The following is an 18,729-nucleotide window of genomic DNA, read 5'->3' as shown; positions in this document are numbered from 1 at the left end:
CAATTGTTCTAGCACCATAAAAACATTGTTCTGTCACTGAATAGAATTGATTCTTCTATTGAAATAGAAAATTAATTACTGGCAGGGTGTGATGACTCACGCCTGTAATCCTAGCACTTTGGGAGGCCAAGGCGGTGGATAGCTTGAACCCAGGAGTTTGAGACCAGTCTGCTGGGCAACATAGCAAGACCCCATCTCTTAAAAAAAAAAGGAAATCAATTACTGAAACACTTAAAGCTACTTCTGGCTTTTCAATAATGTATTGATCTATCTTTACATAAATATAAGGCCACCCTTTGGGTAAGTGTCTAGATAAACAATTTCATTAAAACTATTTAAAAGTTCACTGGTGCATATGAAGTATAACTATTTACAGATGATGACATATAATAATAGATCAATATGGTGGCAGGCACCTGTAATCCCAGCTACTTGGGAGACTGAGGCAGGAGAATCTCTTGAACCCAGATACTGGAGTTTATAGTAAGCTGAGATTGCACAACTGCACTCCAGCCTAGGCAACATAGTGAGACTCTATCTCCAAAAAAAAAAAAAAAAAAAAAAAAAAAAAAAAAAAAAAAATCAACGAATTAAAGTGTATTTATTGGTGTATTCATTTTCCAGTACTCAGATAATTAAGTACTATAAACTAAGTGAATCAAACAACAGTAATTTGTTGTGTTACAGTTCTGGTTAGAAGCCCAAGTTCAAGGTGTTTGGCTCTTTCTGTTGGCTATGAGAGAGAACTTGTCTCTTGTCTCTCTCTTACCTTCTGGTGGTTGGCTGGAAACCTTGACTTTTAAATGCATCACCTTGCTCTCTGTTTTGTCTATATGGCATTCTTGTGTATGTATCTCTGTATTCATATTATTCTTTATATAAGGAATCCAGATTTAGGAACTCATCATACTCCAGTAAGACCACATCTTAATTTAACAAATTATATCTGCATTTACCCTACTTCTAACTAAGGTTACATTCTGAGGTATGGAGGGTTAGGGCATCAACATAGGAATTTTGGGGAGGACACAATTCAAATAGTAACAGTTTTCCAATCAGGATACATTCATTTTCTTGCTTTTACAATGTCTAGGACTTTCACTACATTGTTGAGATCAACAGGATTCTCCCTGAAATTAGAGAAGGCAGAGCATAAACCTCTATATTTCCCATCCTACCAGATTTGATTTCCCTACTTAAATATGGAAATGAGCCCTAGATGGTGGAGAGAAAGCTGGTAAGAGCACCATGCTCGGGCGAGTAAGAAGAACTAAGGTAGGTAAAAGCCATCTCATGTTACCCTTCCACAGGTCAAATCTTCAAAATCAAGCTAAGAAATTCTTCTTCCTGGGGAGCTGCAGAAAACAACAAAAGAGCTTTACTACAGCTTAGAGGAAAGAATCCGAACAATATAGTCAGACAAGGAGGTCAGTATATTATTGTTGTAATTATTACACTTTTTTAACATAATATCCCTGCTCAATTAAAGAGAGACAAGTGTAAAAATATTTTGGAGTATTTTGTTTATTTTATTTTATTTTAAGACAGAGTTTCACTCTGTCACTCAGGCTGGAGTGCAGTGGTGCGATGTTGGCTCACTACAACCTCCGTCCCCCAGGTTCAAGCGTTTCTCCTGCCTCAATATCCTGAATAGCTGGGATTACAGGCACCCGCCACCACACCCCGCTAATTTTTGTGTTTTTATTGGAGACAGGGTTTCACCGTGTTGGCCAGGCTGGTCTCGAACTCCTGACCTCAAGTGATCTGCCCACCTCAGCCTCCCAAAGTGCTTAGATTACAGGCATGAGCCACCGCACCCAGCCTATTTTGGGGTTTTGTGAATACCCAGATAAAGTTGGTTACCATGAACTTGAAACAGTCTAATTATTTGTGGGGTCTTTTTTTTTTACCCCACAAATAATTTTTTTTAATTTTTTTTTTTAGCAGTTAGTGACATACGTATATTAAGAGGCAATTATATTTTGAATGGTAGATGTGATGGAAATATTTAGATATTGAGATTTTTCACATTAGTAAGGTTGAAATGATTAACTTTAAGAACTACATTTTATACAAAGAGCTTTAAAAGTAAAGAAGGTTAAAGTGATATATAGTGTGTATATATATGTGTGTATGTGTGTGTGTGTGTGTGTTGTGTGTATACATGTGAAAAAAAAAAGAAGAAAATCTCAAGATCCCAAATTTACTATGCCAAAAGGGAAAAGTTAAGCTTCAAAGCTAAATTACACATACATATCTGTCTTCCTTTTGTTCCTAAACATAGTTACAGAAAGAAGGCTGTATGTCTCCACAGAAGGCCTCCCTCAGCCTGATAATGTAAATTAACAGCCTGTCTTCATAGGTTCATGTTAAGAGGAAACTAGAAATCATCCCCCCATCCACCCTGAAACAAACGCTTATTTGACTGCTTCCTCTACTTTATGCTTACCTTATGTCAAGTGCAGATTTAATGAGTGTGAAATACATAGATTGCTCCCTCTAACCAACCCTTTTCACCTGCAACATACTGGATTCAACAGCCTAATGAAAGCCTCACAAGAATGTGGTCATATCCTACCTCTTTTTTTCTTTCCCCTTTCCCTTCCTGCCCACTTTTCCCCTTTAATCATTGAAGCCCTCAAAGTCCTCTTCAGAAGTACAGGCCATGCATTCTATTGTGACTGTGTTTCTTTCTCCTAGGCATGTGTCCTCAACCTTGGCAAAATAAACCTCTAAATGGATTGAGACTTGCCTCAGTCATTTTCTTTGATTTCACATATTTATCTCTTTATATAATACAAATACATTATATATGTCTGTATATTTATGTTACATATCATATACTACATATACACATCATATACTACATATATACACATATACATATATATACACACACCAACATATTTCTACATAGATATAATGAATTGTCTCAGAATTCTCACGTCAATATCCCCAACAACCTTTTTTTCCAACAAAAGTTTCTTCCTAAACGTCCTTTCTGCCCTGCCCTCGTAACCCTACAGTTGCAGATTGGTGTGATTGTAAGTTTATCGTAACCAACTTTACTGGGCTCTCAAAACTGCCCAGAAACCTTGGTACATTCCAGTGGAAACTGGGCTTCGGCAAAGGGCTGCGAGCCAAGTTTAGAGTCCTCAATGCATCCTGGAGAGGCACCAGCTTTAGAAAGACTCAAATGATGAGGGGCCTCTGAGAATATCAATCAGAGAAATTCTGACATTTCTACTATATGCTCCTTTCACCTTGAAATCCCCTACTAAACTTAAAAAGTAGTGTGGTTAGTCTGATAAATGCTTTCCACAAGAGCCTGGGTCATGCCTGCTTAGAGTCAAGTGGCATTTGGGACTGTGGAAGAGTCAGAAATGAAACACCACATGTCCTATCCTGGATGTCACATTCTGTTGAAAGAGAAAAGTATCTCTAAAAAAAACAAGAAGAAAAAGAAGCCAAAGGGACCTGAATTTTGTTCTGCTTCCAATATACTGAGAACATCACATACCTAAGTTAAAGGAAATAAACAACAAAAAGAAATAAAGAAAAATCATTTGCAAAGAATGAAATCATGTCTTTTGCAGCAACGTGGATGGAACTAGAGGCCATTATCCTAAGCAAATTAACTTAAAGCAGGAACAGAAAACCAAATACCACATGTTCTCATTTATAAGTGGAAGCTAAACATTGTGTACACATGGACACGAAGAAGGGAACTACAGACACTGGGGCCTACTTGAGCATGGAGGTTGGATTGAGGGTGAGGATAAAAAACTACCTATTGAGCACTATACTTATCAACTAGGTGATAAAATAATCTGTACACCAAAACCCTATGACACAAAATTTACCCTGTAACAAATTGGCAGAGGTACTCCTTGAATCTAAAATAAAAGTTGGAAGAAAAAATTTAAAAAAAAGAAAAAGAATTTGAAGCCAGAAATTCCAATGTACAATGTCAGCCTGATCTCCAAAATAATAACATTTTGAATATTTCCTGTATGCCTGGACTCCCTAAAAAAGAACATGGTACTTCTGACTTTGTAGGCTGATAGATGAAAAATTATGACCTTTGTGACTGTGATCATTGCCATCTATCATATACATATCGATGTAAACCTGATAACCTTGGTAATTTTATCCACTTAAATGTATGTTGCATTTTGTATTTTGTTCAAGTCTGACAGCTTTGTACTCTTTGCAAACAAATCTTGCTTTGCATTCTTATATGTTTTCCTTTCTCAAGTCTTCCTCAATGTTTAGATTAAAAACATTAGATTAAAAAATCTGGATTCTGTATTGAAACAGAGGAAGCTCTGTGTAGGCCTTCACTGTTCAGATTGAGTGAAGAGAGCCTTCCAGCCTAACAAAGTTTTAGAACTGACTATGGCATGGTCTTCTTTGGGATTCCTTTCACCTATTTGGATAATCAGTCCCTCAGAGGTGAGGGGTCTCAGAACCAGAGCTACCTTAGTAAATACTGATACACTAATGGATGCTCAACATCCTCATTAACCCCACACTCCTTATGTATACTCATATGTATACACACTATGTGCAACCTCACACTGTCAGGTATGTAACTAGGCATGCACCTTCACAAAGAGTGTGTATTCAGTAACCTGGAACTCATAGCATGATGGTAGCATACTAATGATACATACTTAAAGCAAATTATTATTCATACTTTGATATGCACATATGCTTATTCACACAAATACTCACACTTAAATGCAAATTCAGTACCTTATACCTGTGTTTATTAACATATCTCTCAGATACACACATCGACTTACATGACATATCAACACAGTTTCATATTGTACAAAATACCCCCTGAATTATAAATATACATACTCTGACTACAAAAAAAAATACATGCACACAGATAAAATCACATTCATGTAATCTCAACAACACACTTTTTTGCACAAGCGTTGAAATCCCTTGCCTTCCCACTTCTGTATACAGAGGAGAGAGGAAAGGGATGGGTTAATGCTTCCAGCTCTAGTCTCCAGTCTCAAAGGAAGCCAGTGTGCATATGAGGCACTGGAGCTCAGGGGAGTGAGAAACCTACTACTTAAAGGTCGGAAACGTCCAGACATAGCCCTTTAAATACACCTTGATCTGAAGTCTCTGCCAAAGGCTGAATTTCAGAACTCCTTCTGGACTTGCCCTGCTTGGTTAAAGACAGAGTAGAGGTCAGGGTGAGTGATTACCTGTACCTCAGGCACCTCTGCCCATCACAGAAAGCATCAGGAGTCATAGAGCTCCAAGAAGCAGGAAGGCCAATGCAATGGCCTAACTCACTGGGAGCTTCAGGTCTAAAAATCCAAGACCACTGATCTTCATTCTAAGAATGGGAGAAGACTCAGTGTTCCCACTCTGTCCTCCAGGGAGACCCAAGAAAGGTAGGAATACTGCCTCCACACACAACATTTCCATAAAAGAGGTGGCTCTGAACCCCACACTGCTTCAGCATTGTTGCTCTATGCCTTATTTTCAGATAGCTCAAAGTGAAAAAACAGCTCCCTAGAAGCTATTCCTTAGCAAAATCTCAGTTGATTTTATCCTCTATTCCCTCACTGGCTTGAACAACACAGCTGACTGATGAGCTTAACTATTCTCACAAAATGGGTGAGACCATTGAAATCCAACAGAGTCAGTGGGTGTTATAGTTGGAATCAAATGCAGTCTGACAGGTGAAAATTGAGCTCCACTCAGTGTGATAATATAGTTCTTGTAATCACATTTATATAGCAAAAGCCTACATGGAGGTTACAAATTAGATTTTATTTTGGGAAATAGAAAAATTAAATTTGAGGCCGGGCACGGTGGCTCAAGCCTGTAATCCCAGCACTTTGGGAGGCCGAGACGGGCGGATCATGAGGTCAGGAGATCGAGACCCTCCTGGCTAACACGGTGAAACCTCGTCTCTACTAAAAAATACAAAAAAAAAAAAAAAAAACTAGCTGGGCGAGGTGGCGGGCGCCTGTAGCCCCAGCTACTCAGGAGACTGAGGCAGGAGAATGGCTTAAAACCCGGGAGGCGGAGCTTGCAGTGAGCTGAGATCCAGCCACTGCACTCCAGCCTGGGCGACAGAGCGAGACTCTGTCTCAAAAAAAAAAAAGAAAAAAAGAAAAATTAAATTTGAAGTTAAACGTGTTATGTCCCTAGTTACAGTGTTTGGAAATTACATTGTTTCATTTCAACTTTTAGTATGTACTATGTTCATAAGAATTCTAGCCTGTGAGGGGGGAAACAGATTTAATAGCAGTGTTGGGGAGGAAGAAGTACTAGGTTCTTTCTTTTCCTTCCTTTTAGAGAATGCACATTCCATTTCTCAACACAGCAGCAAGCTGACAGCCTGTGCTTCCTATGTTGAAAACCTCACATACTGGACAAAAATGGCTAAGTATTGGTTAATTCCATGTCCATTCCACATGTCTTGAAGAATTAAGTCTGCCTGTGTTATGTTCATAAGTCTGTGAGAAAAGAAAGGGAAGGGAAGGCACTAGATTCCATAGGTCAGTAGAGGAAAATGGAGAGAAGAAAGGGAGGCACCTGTCAACAGTCCCCATCTCTCAATTCAGTCTTGGGTACCAGGGCATCCCTGCTCCTCCATCGTCCACCAAAAACAGAAAATCTGAGAGCAGAAAAGCAGAGCAAGTAGAATGGAATGAGGAAGGCTGAGAGACATAACTTCATGGGGAAGCTCTGCCCTGTGAAAAGGCCACTGGGGAGTCTGAAGTGTGATGAATAGGAAGACAGAAACTGGTTTGTAAAGAGGTATAGAATACAGGTAGCTGAAACATGGCTGAGGAGAAGCTCATCACTTCCTAAGGAGGGTGTAGAATAGGAGAGTTCTACATTAAGGCTCATGGGCAGAACACATTAAAGATGTCCTCCCAGAGAAAGCAGCACACACCCCAAGATCCTAGGAGGTCAAGCTGGAGACTGTGCTAGAGACTCCAGCCCAATGAAGTAGCAGGGACCTTGGGTCCAAATTCAGATCTTCCTCTAATTCAGCATGCAGTTGTGCACACCCCCTTCATGTTTGCCTTTGTCATGATAGGACAGAAAATTCTGTTTTCCCCAACCTGGGCAGGAGTCTGAATTGTTATCTAGCACAGGCAGCTTGGGTACAGCCAAGAGCACTGGCTGCAAAGTCATCCACCTGGATACTTACTTGCTATGTGATCTTGGGCAGATCATGTAACTAATCTGAACTCTATTTTCTCATTGTTATAGGAGGATGCAGAGGTTTTGTGTGAATTAGAAACAATAAAATTTGGGTTGGGCATAGTGTCATATGTCTAATTCCAGCACTTTGGGAGGCCAAGGCTGGCTGATCACTCGAGCCCAGGAGTTTGAGACAAGCTTGAGTAACATAGTGAGACCCTGTCATTATTAAAAATACAAGAAATTTGCTGGGCATGGTGGCGCACATCCATAGTTCCAACTACCTGGAAGGCTGGGGTGGGAGGATCACCTAAACCCAGAAGTTCAAGGCTAGAGTGAGCTGTTATCACACCATTGCACTCCAGCCTGGACAACAGAGTGAAAGCATGTCTCAAAAATAAAAGAAAAAGAATAAGCAAATAAACAAATTGTTTATCATTTTTTAAATTATACTTTAAGTCCTAGGGTAAAAGGGCACAATGTGCAGGTTTGCTATATATGTATATATGTGCCATGTTGGTGTGCTGAACCCATCAACTCATCATTTACATTAGGTATTTCTCCTAATGCTATCCCTCCCCCAACTCCTGACCCCAGACAGGCCCCAGTGTGTGATGTTCCCCACCCTGTATCCATGTGTTCTCGTTGTTCAACTCCCACCTATGAGTAAGAACATGTGGTGTTTGGTTTTCTGTCCTTGTGATAGTTTGCTCAGAATGATGGTTTCCAGCTTCATCCATGTCCCTGCAAAGGACATGAACTCATCCTTTTTTATGCCTGTATAGTATTCCATGGTGTATATGTGCCGCATTTTCTTAATCCAGTCTATCATTGATGGACATTTGGGTTGGTTCCAAGTCTTTGCTCTTATGAATAGATGCTGGAGAGGATGTGGAGAAATAGGAACAATTTTACAGTGTTGGTGGGACTGTAAACTAGTTCAAACATTGTGGAAGACAATGTGGCGATTCCTTAAGGATCTAGAACTAGAAATACCATTTGACCCAGCGATCCCATTACTGGGTATATACCCAAAGGTTTATAAATCATGCTACTCTAAAGACACATGCACACATATTTTTTTTTTTTGGTCTTTTATTTATTTATTTATTTTTTAAATTATACTTTAAGTTCTAGGGTACATGTGCAAGGATCTAGAACTAGATGTACCATATGACCCAGCCATCCCACTACGGGGTATATACCCAAAGGATTATGAATTATTCTACTACAAAGACACATGCACACGTATGTTTATTGGGGCACTATTCACACATATGTTTATTAAACAAAAATTTTTAAGTATATAGTGCTATGTCTCCAAAAATAACAATTATTTACTTATTTATTTTTAATTTTTTTAATTTTACTTTAAGTTCCAGGATACATAACAATTTATACACTTTGAGAAATTGTACGTTTGGCCAGCACCCCTTATATTGCCTCGTACAGCAATGAGGATGGTCTGAATATGCTTTTCAAGGTACCCCTGAACATCAGGGACTGTCCCCACAGCAATTTGAGGGTGATATACAGGAGCAAGTGACAGATAGAAAGACTTCGGCTCAAACAGAATATACAAAACAGCTTGGGAAGTCTGGGACAGGCAAGGAGGGATAGGGATATAGGTGGACCCCAGATACAGGTGGTTTTGAATTTTTACCGTGCTCTACATACAAGTATTTGTTTTGAGCAAACCTATATCTTATTCTCTGGCAGGATGGTCAAGATTCCAATTTAGATCTAGACTTATAAAGTCTGAGCCCTATTTCTCCCAGTCTGTTATAAGTCTTGAGAAATTTGGACAAAGACAACGTCTTTTGGGGATCTTGAAGAAATTCTTTTTAGGAATCTTTTTTTTTTTTTTCTAGTGAATGAGACATGTGTTAGTTCCAAGAGGTGATGGGGATTTGAATGCATTACTTTTCTTGCCCAGGTGTTTCTCTTTTGAAGGCGGTAAGAACTGAGGCTTTCAAACAAAGCACAGACCACTGAGTTCAGTGAAAAAGTGTTGGGTAAGAACAAAGTGAGCTTTGTGCCATCGATTCTGAGATTGATAGTGATCACCAAAAAACTCAAAGGGTGGAATAAACTCAGGTAAGACGAACAGAGACAGACAGTGGGGCTCAAACAGTGTCCACTGCCGCAGGGCAACCTATATGGCCTCAGGGTAGGGTCAACAGGGCTCTATCTGGGTATCTAGAATATTGTTCATCAGTTAATGAGTCTGCTGCCTTTGAATAATGACATTTATGTGCTACTTTCTTCAGGAATATTTTATTAAACTCCTACTCTGCACCAAGCACAGAGATAGCTAGAGATAGTGTAGGGTTCACAGCTGACTTCATGAAAAATTCATCTCCTAGGACAGAGGTTGGCAAACTATAGCCTGGAAACCAACACCTGCTCGCCTGCTTGCAACCCATATTTGTAAACAAAGGTTTACTGGAACACACCACACTCACACATTTATGTGTTGACTATGGTTACTTTCACACTACAATGGTTGAATTGATCTGCTGCAACAGATAGTATAGCCCACAATTTCTCAAAATTTTGTAATCTCACTTTTTAAAGAAAAAAGCTTGTTAACTTCCTGTCTAGGAGAAACCTACACTAAAGATAATAAATTAAATTACAAATGTTCAATTGGTCTGTAGGTTAACTTCCCACCCAAGACCTTGTGGTAACTGTCTAGATTCAAAGCTAACTTCAAAGTAGTACATAAATTGCCATGGGCTTGCAAACTCTACTGACTTCCTACTCTGAGAAGTTGGCCAAGTGGCTAACCAGAGAGATAAAAAGGACCTGTGGAAAAGTTTAAACTAATCAGCTGTTAGTTCTATAGAACTGAAGAGCAAGAATTACACATACAACTAGTATGTTCTACCCCATTTTGAATGACATTAGTATGAAAAACAACAGAGTAACATCATGTTGAGTTGCAACATATTATTTATTAAAACAGTTGAAATTATTCTAGTTTATAATTAAATCCAATCACTGTGGTATCCAATAGTCCCATCCAAAAGCCTTCTATATAATAATAACACTTGTTTTGATTGTTATCATCTGCAGAAAGTAGATTACCTTCCCAACGGAGACCATATTAACCAACCCATGGTGCTGGCTTCAGGGAACAGCTCTTCTCATCCTGCGTCCTTCATTCTGCTTGGAATCCCAGGCCTGGAGAGTTTCCAGTTTTGGATTGCCTTTCCGTTCTGTGCCATGTATGCTGTGGCTGTTGTTGGAAATATCGCTCTCCTCCATGTAATCAGAATTGACCACACCCTGCATAAGCCCATGTACCTCTTTCTGGCTATGCTGCCCATCGCTGACCTGGTCCTCTCCTCCTCCACCCAACCTAAGGTGTTGGCCATATTCTGGTTTCATGCTCATGAGATTGAGTACCATGCCTGCCTCATCCAGGTGTTCTTCATCCATGCCTTTCCTTTTATGGAGCCTGGGGTGCTCATGGCTATGGCCCTGGATCGCTATGTGGCCATCTGCTTCCCACTCCGACACTAGCCTCATGACCCCATCGGTCGTGATTGAACTGGGGACTGTCGTGATGCTGACAGGGCTGCTGTGGGTGAGCCCCTTCTGCTTCATGGTGTCTAGGATGCCCTTCAGCCAACACCAAGCCATTCCCCAGTCATACTGTGAGCACATGGCTGTGCTGAAGTTGGTGTGTGCTGATACAAGCATAAATCGTGGGTATGGACTCTTTGTGGCCTTCTCTGTGGCTGGCTTTGACAAGACTATCATAGGTATGTCATACATGATGATTTTGAGAGCCGTGCTTCAGTTGCCCTCAGGTGAAGCCCGCCTCAAAGCTTTTAGCACATGTGCCTCCCATATCTGTCTCATCTTGGCTTTTTATATCCCAGCCCTTTTTTCTTTCCTCACCCACCGCTTTGGCCATTATGTGCCCCGAGTGGTACGTATCCTGTTTGCTAATCTCTATCTACTGGTACCTCCCATGCTCAACCCCATCATTTACGGAGTTAGAACCAAACAGATCAGGGACAGAGTTACCCAAGGATGTTGTGGAAACGTCCCCTGAGCAAAGGGTCAGTGTATCCCCATCACTTACATTGCCCCACTAATGTGGGGACGTTAATGAACATTTGACGGGCAATTCCTTATTATCACGAAGTCAGCACTGTAAATAACTGGCTCAGAGGTAAGCAACCCCCTAGAAGCAAGAGAAACAATTATCAGGGTACCTAGAAAAGAGACACCTGAGAGATGTGATGGCTAAGAACAACTTTGTTGACCATATTCATCATCACGTGGAAACAATAAAAGCAGTTTTACCTATTAAATCAGTGAATGTTTTAAAAGAATGTCACCTCCCACAGATGATTAAGGCAAAAAAGTGTTTTTACACTGTCAGTAGAAGTAGGTATACTTTGCTTAAAAGGAATTTAGAAATTTGCATCAAATAATTTTAAAGTACATATATTTTCTTCATCTGAGAATCTGTTTATAAAAATAAAATGCATGTGTACAAAGACATGCATAAAATCATGCTTTATAAAAACAAAATTGAAAATTATTCAAATATTGTCCTATAAGATTACAGAAGAAGCAATATTCAATTGAATATCAGGTGCTATTTAACTATTTTATTTGGAAGGAGTACCTGAAAATTTGACAAATAGGCAAGATATAATCTTAAATAGAAAAGAAAAACTATTGACCATAAGGCTTGATGCCAATTCTAAACTGGAATACATATGTAAAGAAAGAAATTCAGGAAATATATCCAAATGATAATAAATAGCTGCTTGGAGTAGTGATACTTATGGCATTTTCATTATATTTTTATACTTCAGTGTATTTTTAAATTGAATTATGTTTTGACTGACACAAAATGATTTTACATATTTAAGTGATACAGTGTGATGTTCACCTAGTACTTATCACAAGATGACTTCAGAAGGTCCAGGTCCATTTTTATCTCATTTCTTCAAAATTGAATACAAAACCACACCTCTCAGTCCCAAGGACTTCTTTTATTACCCTATGGAATTAAAATTGTAAAGGATATTGTCAGATAAGATAAATTTGTTATACAAATAGCAAATTGTCTTCCAGTCACTTTTTAAATAAAAAATAAAATACTTGTAACATTTTAAATTTTTATTCAAGTAATATATTGAGCAATTACTTTTCACCTAGCATTCTACCAAAAGGTGGGGATAGAATAGGGAACAAAAGAAACTGACAAACAGAACATCTAATTTGCATGATTTCCAGCCAAAATCAAAATAATTGAATACTTGCAATTCCAGCCTCAATATAGACATTAATTATTTAAGCTGTATTACTCTATCATGATTGTAAGTAAACTTAAATATTCTGAACCAATGAAAATAGATGACTAACTTCATTATGACATGAAAAATCCTTATGTCCAAAATATAAAGCATATAACTCAAATGTGCCTGTAGTTGATATGATTTGGACCTGTCTCCCCTCCAAATCTGTTGAAATGTGATTCCAAGTGTTGGAGGTGGGGCCTAGTGGGAGGGATTGGATCATGGGGACAAATGCTTCATGAATGGCTTAGCACTATCTCCTCGGTGATGAGTGAGCTCTTTCTCAGTTAGTTCATGTGAGATCTGGTTATTTAAAAGAGTCCTAGCTGGGCTCAGTGGTTCACGCCTGTAATCTCAGCACTTTGGGAGCTGAGGCGGGTGGATCACAAGGTCAAGAGATCAAGACCATCCTGGACAACATGGTGAAACCCAGTCTCAAATAAAAATACAAAAATTAGCTGGGTGTGGTGGTGCACACCTGCAGTCCCAGCTACTTGGGAGGCTGAGGCAGAAGAATCACTTGAACCGGGGAGGCGTAGGTTGCGGTGAGCCAAGATCATGTCATTGCATTCCAGCATGGGCAACAAGAGTGAAACTCCATCTCAAAAAAAAAGTCCAGGACCTCCCCCTCCCCCTTCTCTCTCTCATTCCCACTCCTGCCGCATGATGTACCAGCTCCTCCTTTGTCTTCTGCCATGATTGCACACTTTCTGAGGCCTCGCCAAAAATAAGCTGGCACCATGCTTGTGCAGCCTGCAAAACTGTGACCTAATTAAACTTTTCTTTATAAATAACCCAGCCTCAGATATTTGTTTACAGCAATGCAATGGACTAACAGAGGAAATTGGTACCAAGTATAGTGTGTTGCTGTAAAGATACCTGAAAATGTGGAAGCAACTTTGGAACTGGGTAACAGGCAGAGGTTGGAAGAGTTCAGAGAACTCAGAAGAAGACAGAAAGACAAGGGAAGTTTGGAACTTCTTAGATACTGGTTAAATAATTGTGACCAAAATGCTGATAGAAATATGGGCAGTGAAGTTCGTATGAACTTGAAGTGAAGAAATGAACTAAGTCCACATGAACTTGAAGTGAATTGAAGAAATATGGACAGTAAAATCCAGGCTGATGAGTTCTCAGATGGAAATGAGGAAGCTATTGGGAACTGGAATTAAGGTCATTTGTGTTACACCCGAGCAAAGAGCATGGCTGCATTGTGTCCATGTCCCAGGGACCTATGCATGTTTGAACTTAAGAGGGATGACTTAGTGTATCTGGAAGAAAAAATTTCTAAGAAGCAAACCATGCAAGAGACGGCCTCGCTGCATCTTACAGGCTACAATCAGATATAGGAGCAAATAAATGACTTAAAGTAGGAACTTATATTTAAAAAGGAAGGAAAGCATAAACATTTGGAAAAGTCACAATCTGGCAATGTGATAGAAGAGGAAAGAGTATTTCCAGGAAAGCAATTCAAGTAAGCTCTGGAGAAATCACTTGCTAGAGAGATTAGTATGACTATAAAGAAGCCAAGCATTAATATCCAAGCCAATGGGAAAAAAGGTCTTGAAGGCATTTCAGAGTATTTTGAGATAGTCCATCCCACTACAGGCCTAGAGGCCCAGGAAGAAAAAAATGGTTTTGGGGGCCAGGCCTAGGGATCACTGCCCTGTGCAGCCTTGGGACACTGCTCCTTGCATCCTGACTGCTCCAGCTACAGCCATGGCCCAAAAGGTCCTAGGTGCAGCTTGGGCTGCCACTCTAGAGTGTGCCAGCTGTAACCCTTGGCAGCTTCCATGTGGTGTTAGGTCTGCAGGCACACAGAATGCAAGCATTAAGGAGGCTTGCAGGCTTACCCCTAGATTTCAGGGGATGTATTGGAAAACTTGAGTGCCTAGGCAAAAGCCTGCTGCAGGGGAAGAGCACTAACAGAGAGACTCTAGCAAGGCAGCACTGAAGGCAAATGTGGTGTCAGAGTCTCCACACAGAGTGAGGACTAGTGAACCTAGTCCTCTGATTGACTAGTGAACCTGTGAGAAAGGGGCCACTACCCTCCAGATCCCAGAATAGTAGAGCCAACGGTAGCTTGCATCCTGAGCTTGGCAAAGTCACAGGTACTCAACTCCAATCCATGAGAGCAGTCACAGGGACTGCATCCTGCAAAGTTACGGGGTGGAGCTTCCCAAGCTCCCAAGGAGCCCACTTGTTGCACCAGTATGTCCTAAATGAAGGATATAGAGTAAGGGGCGATTGTTTTGGAGCTTTAAGGTTTAATGTCTGCCTACTGGATTTCAGAATTGTGTGGGGCCTATTGCCCCTTTCTTTTGGACAATTTCTCCCTTTTGGATTGGGAATATTTAACCAATGTCTATACCACCATTGTATCTTGGAAGTAAATAATTTGTTTTTATTTTACAGGTTCATAGGTGAAAGGAGATGAATCTCAGATGAGACTTAGGACTTTGGACTTGTTGCTGGAATGAGATAAGACTTTGGGAGACTATTGGTAAAGGTTGATTGTATTTTGCAATGTGAGAAGGACATAAAATTTGAAGTGCTAGGGGCATAATGATGCATTTTGGATGTTTGTACCCTCCAAATCTCATGTTGAAATGTGATCCCCAACATTGGAGGTGGGGCCTGATGGGAGGTAATTAGATCATGAGGGTGGATTCCTCATGTATAGCTTAGCACTATCTCCTTGGTGATGAGTGAGTTCTCCCTCAGTTAGGTCATGTGAGATCTTCTTGTTTAATAGAGACTGAGACCTCTGCTTTCTCTCTCCTGCTCCCATTCTTACCATGTGATGTGCCAGCTCTCTCTTTACCTTCCACCATGATTGCAAGCATCCTGAGGCCTTTCTAGAAGCCTAGAAGATGCTGGTGCCATGCTTGTACAGTCTGCAGCCTGAGCCAATTAAGCCTCTTTTCTTTATAAATTACCCTCAGGTAATTTTCTTAAAGCCTCAGGTATTTTCTTAAAGCAAAACAGTAGACTAACAAAATAATCATTTACAGAAGCTATCAAGTGAGCATGTTGAGTGAGGGACTCGATTTTCCATTTGTAGGTGGGCAGAGACCTCACGGTGCCTCTTTTCCCTCAAATAAGCAAATCTATAATCATAGTGACTAAGAAAGGCCAGACAAAACCATATTAAAGGCAGCTCCTGGTACATCAACTTTTCATGGTTTTCAAACATGACGTGGAGTCAAACTGTGATGTCAGGCCTCCATTTTAGAGTACTTTCCAAAAGGGGAAAGTTTCATCAGTATTTTCTACTCTGCACAGAGCCAAACATAATGTTATTATTTTTTCATACTCAAATCAACAAGCAATTTTTGATCAATAACTGTTTCTTCAGCGCAATGCTTAGTGCCTGGAATACAGAGCTAAAAATTCACATCTCTTCCTTAGAACCCATCTCTGTGCTCCCACAGTATTTATTCCATTCTGTTCTCATCATACTCTCTCCCTCCTCTATGCCATAATGATCTGGTTGTGTTTTAGCCTCCATGCTTTACCTACCATGAGAAAAAATGGTGCTTTAGTTACCTCAGATCTTAGCAAATCCTAGCATAGTGCAGGCATCAATAAGTATATGGAAAACAATAAGTATATGGAAAAACAATAAGTATATGTGTCCATTCAATGGAAAGTATAGGCATGTCAGTAAAGACCTAAAATATAAACCTTCAATACTTTGCATTTTGAATATTGTGCATATTTATGTCATCTTGGTAGACCCATGGTCTACACCTCCCCTGGAAGATGATAAAACTGAAAGCTGAAGGTAGGTGAGGTCCTGTAGTCTCACCTTGACATGAACAATTTTAAAGTTTAGTCTTGGACTGCTAATCCTGAAGTCACTGGCTCATCCTGCTCTGTCTTCTGAAGCCAGAGGAGGAAGGAAAGAAAGGTCCAAGTGATGTGCAAAGAGACTTGGCAGAGCTTGTCTCTTCTCTTCACCCCATCCCCAGCCCTGATGAAGCTGGACTGTCAGTCTTTGGTTTCCAGTTCTCAACATGTCTGTCTTAACTATGGGCCGTCATGAAGAGATTTAAAATTCTCTAGTTTTTGGAAGTCCTCCATATGCCAGCCCTAATATTTTCCACAGGTCAATATGCGGAAAATGCATCACTGCATTTCAGTATGTGTAAGTCAATGTAATCATCCAATTCCACCTTGTAGATGAGGAAACAGAAACCAAATAACCTAAGTAGCACCTTCTGGTTTATTTCTGAGTCAGAAAGTATAATAGTGGCAGAGAAGGGGAAAAACAAGCAAACAAATGAGCAAAAATCAGAGCTCCTGGGTAGGAATTAATTCTGAGAAATCAGCTAGAAGTCTTTCAAAAGCTTATAAATAAAGCAGAAGTATAATCCCAAGGAGAAGCTCACATTGTAATCCAAATTAATGATATCCCTGGAGTTGTGCAAAACCGTACCTAAGGGAAATATTTAAAAATAAATTTTATTTGGGCCAATTTCTGCTTCTTGAATGTGCCAGCTCCATTTGAAACCTCATGCTTTGGAAAGAGGATCAAGGCCTACAGGGAGGGGATAGGGAAAGGATACCTTCTCACTGTATCTCCCCACTTTAATTGGTTTCCTGACTGAGTAGAAAGGGTTCAGTGGATGATTAAGCCAGATTTGCAGCAGGAGTTCTCTTGCCACCAGAAACAGAGCAATCATAGTGCACGGTCTCTGCAGCAGGAAGGTGTAGGCAAGACATTAGGGAGGGAAAGTCCGTTCATGGAGCAGTAGATGTTGCTCCAGGAAAGGAATAGAGAAGCCTAACATGTGGTAACACAGGCTGTGGACCAACTGGGATGTGGCTTGAGTTACCAACAGAACTTTATGAAGCTGGTTTTATTAAATACACATGGGATGAGAATTCATTCATTCATTCTTTCATTTCTTCAGGAACTTCATTGAATGCTTCAATGTGTCTTCTGTCTTACTAACTCTCAACAGTCATGTTTTGTAATTGTTTCCCAACTGATTATGAGTTTTTTGAGAGCTGCTACCAAATCACTCTTATTGCTGTATGCCCAGCACTTAGCAGCCTGGAATAGGGGAATGTTAAATGTTACAAGTTTATTCATTACATGAATAAATATGTGAATGATGAATGCTGTGTTCTAAAGAGATCTCAGATAGGATTGTGAAAAGTAAGCAAGCCACTGTATTCGTTCTCTGGGAGCTCTCACTCTCACTGAACAGGTGAATACAGGAGCCTGAAGTGCATTGTTGTTTACGAACTCATTGACAATGGCAATGCTTCCAGGAACAATTACAGAAGAAACTAGCCCTGAGGTCTTATCCTTCTCCCAAGGTTCCTGGACATTAGGCCTGAGGTTGCCTGAGGTGTAGCAAAGGAGGAGAAGCACTGCAGCAGCAGGAGACCTGGCATCTCCCAGGAGTCCCAGCTCAGGCCTTTCCTCAGTGTGTGACTGGAGAAATTTCCACCCTTCCCAGCCAAAGCAACTTTGTCTCTATTTCCTTTCTTCTCAGAGTAAAACAGTAATCACCTATCAGACCTGTTTACTTCCCGACACAGAGAAAGTATGTGTGTATTAAAAGTCTGTATATTTATGAATTCCTTCTTGGAAGGGGTACTTGATGGGAAAGATTTATTGATCAGTGTCCTGAAACATCCAGAATGCAGCTACGTTGGGCATGGTGAAGACAGAATCTAACCACTGAACTCAGTCCTTACAATGTAGTCAGGAAAGATAGACTTGAAAAAACAAAACAAAAACAAAAACAGAAATGCAATACATGTACTTCAAGTAATACACTGACTTCATGAACAGGATACAAATGAGAAGGCAATTCTATCTGAGGATCAGAAACAATATCCCTAAAGAGGTAATATTTATTCTGTATTGTAAATTGAGAAGTTTTAATTCATTAGATTGATAAACATGGAAAGGAAATATAAAGCAGTGGAATCAGCATTGGCACAGACAATGAGCCATAAAAGAACTGGAAGACACAGCCAACTTGTCTCTGAGACAAGTGATGCTGCAGAGCAACAGACAGGCTCTACTTTTCCCAGAAACTGTGGTTGTAGCTTACATGACATAGCCATCTCCCACCTGTGTTTTAACTAAGAACTTCTGGGCAAACTCAGAGTGGCAACTTGTCCTGTTGAAACTCTTAAGAAAAAATAATGGGCTCCAAAGGCGGAGGGAAAAAAAACTCTGACA

General features: G+C 40.1%; 1 protein-coding gene across 1 annotated transcript; it reads left to right on the top strand.

The window, feature by feature from the left end:
• Positions 1 to 10,308: 10,308 nt before the first annotated feature.
• LOC115893452 (olfactory receptor 52R1) lies at positions 10,309 to 11,260 on the top strand. The gene is given in 2 exon segments (XM_030917149.1): positions 10,309 to 10,718; positions 10,720 to 11,260. Coding segments are annotated over 2 exon segments (945 nt in total). The 5' UTR covers positions 10,309 to 10,314.
• Positions 11,261 to 18,729: the final 7,469 nt, after the last annotated feature.

Source organism: Rhinopithecus roxellana, chromosome 15 (assembly GCF_007565055.1).
Source record: "Rhinopithecus roxellana isolate Shanxi Qingling chromosome 15, ASM756505v1, whole genome shotgun sequence".
NCBI classification, from domain to species: Eukaryota; Metazoa; Chordata; class Mammalia; order Primates; family Cercopithecidae; genus Rhinopithecus; species Rhinopithecus roxellana.
Note: the sequence above shows the minus strand (reverse complement) of the source record. Positions and strands in the feature narration are given on the sequence as shown.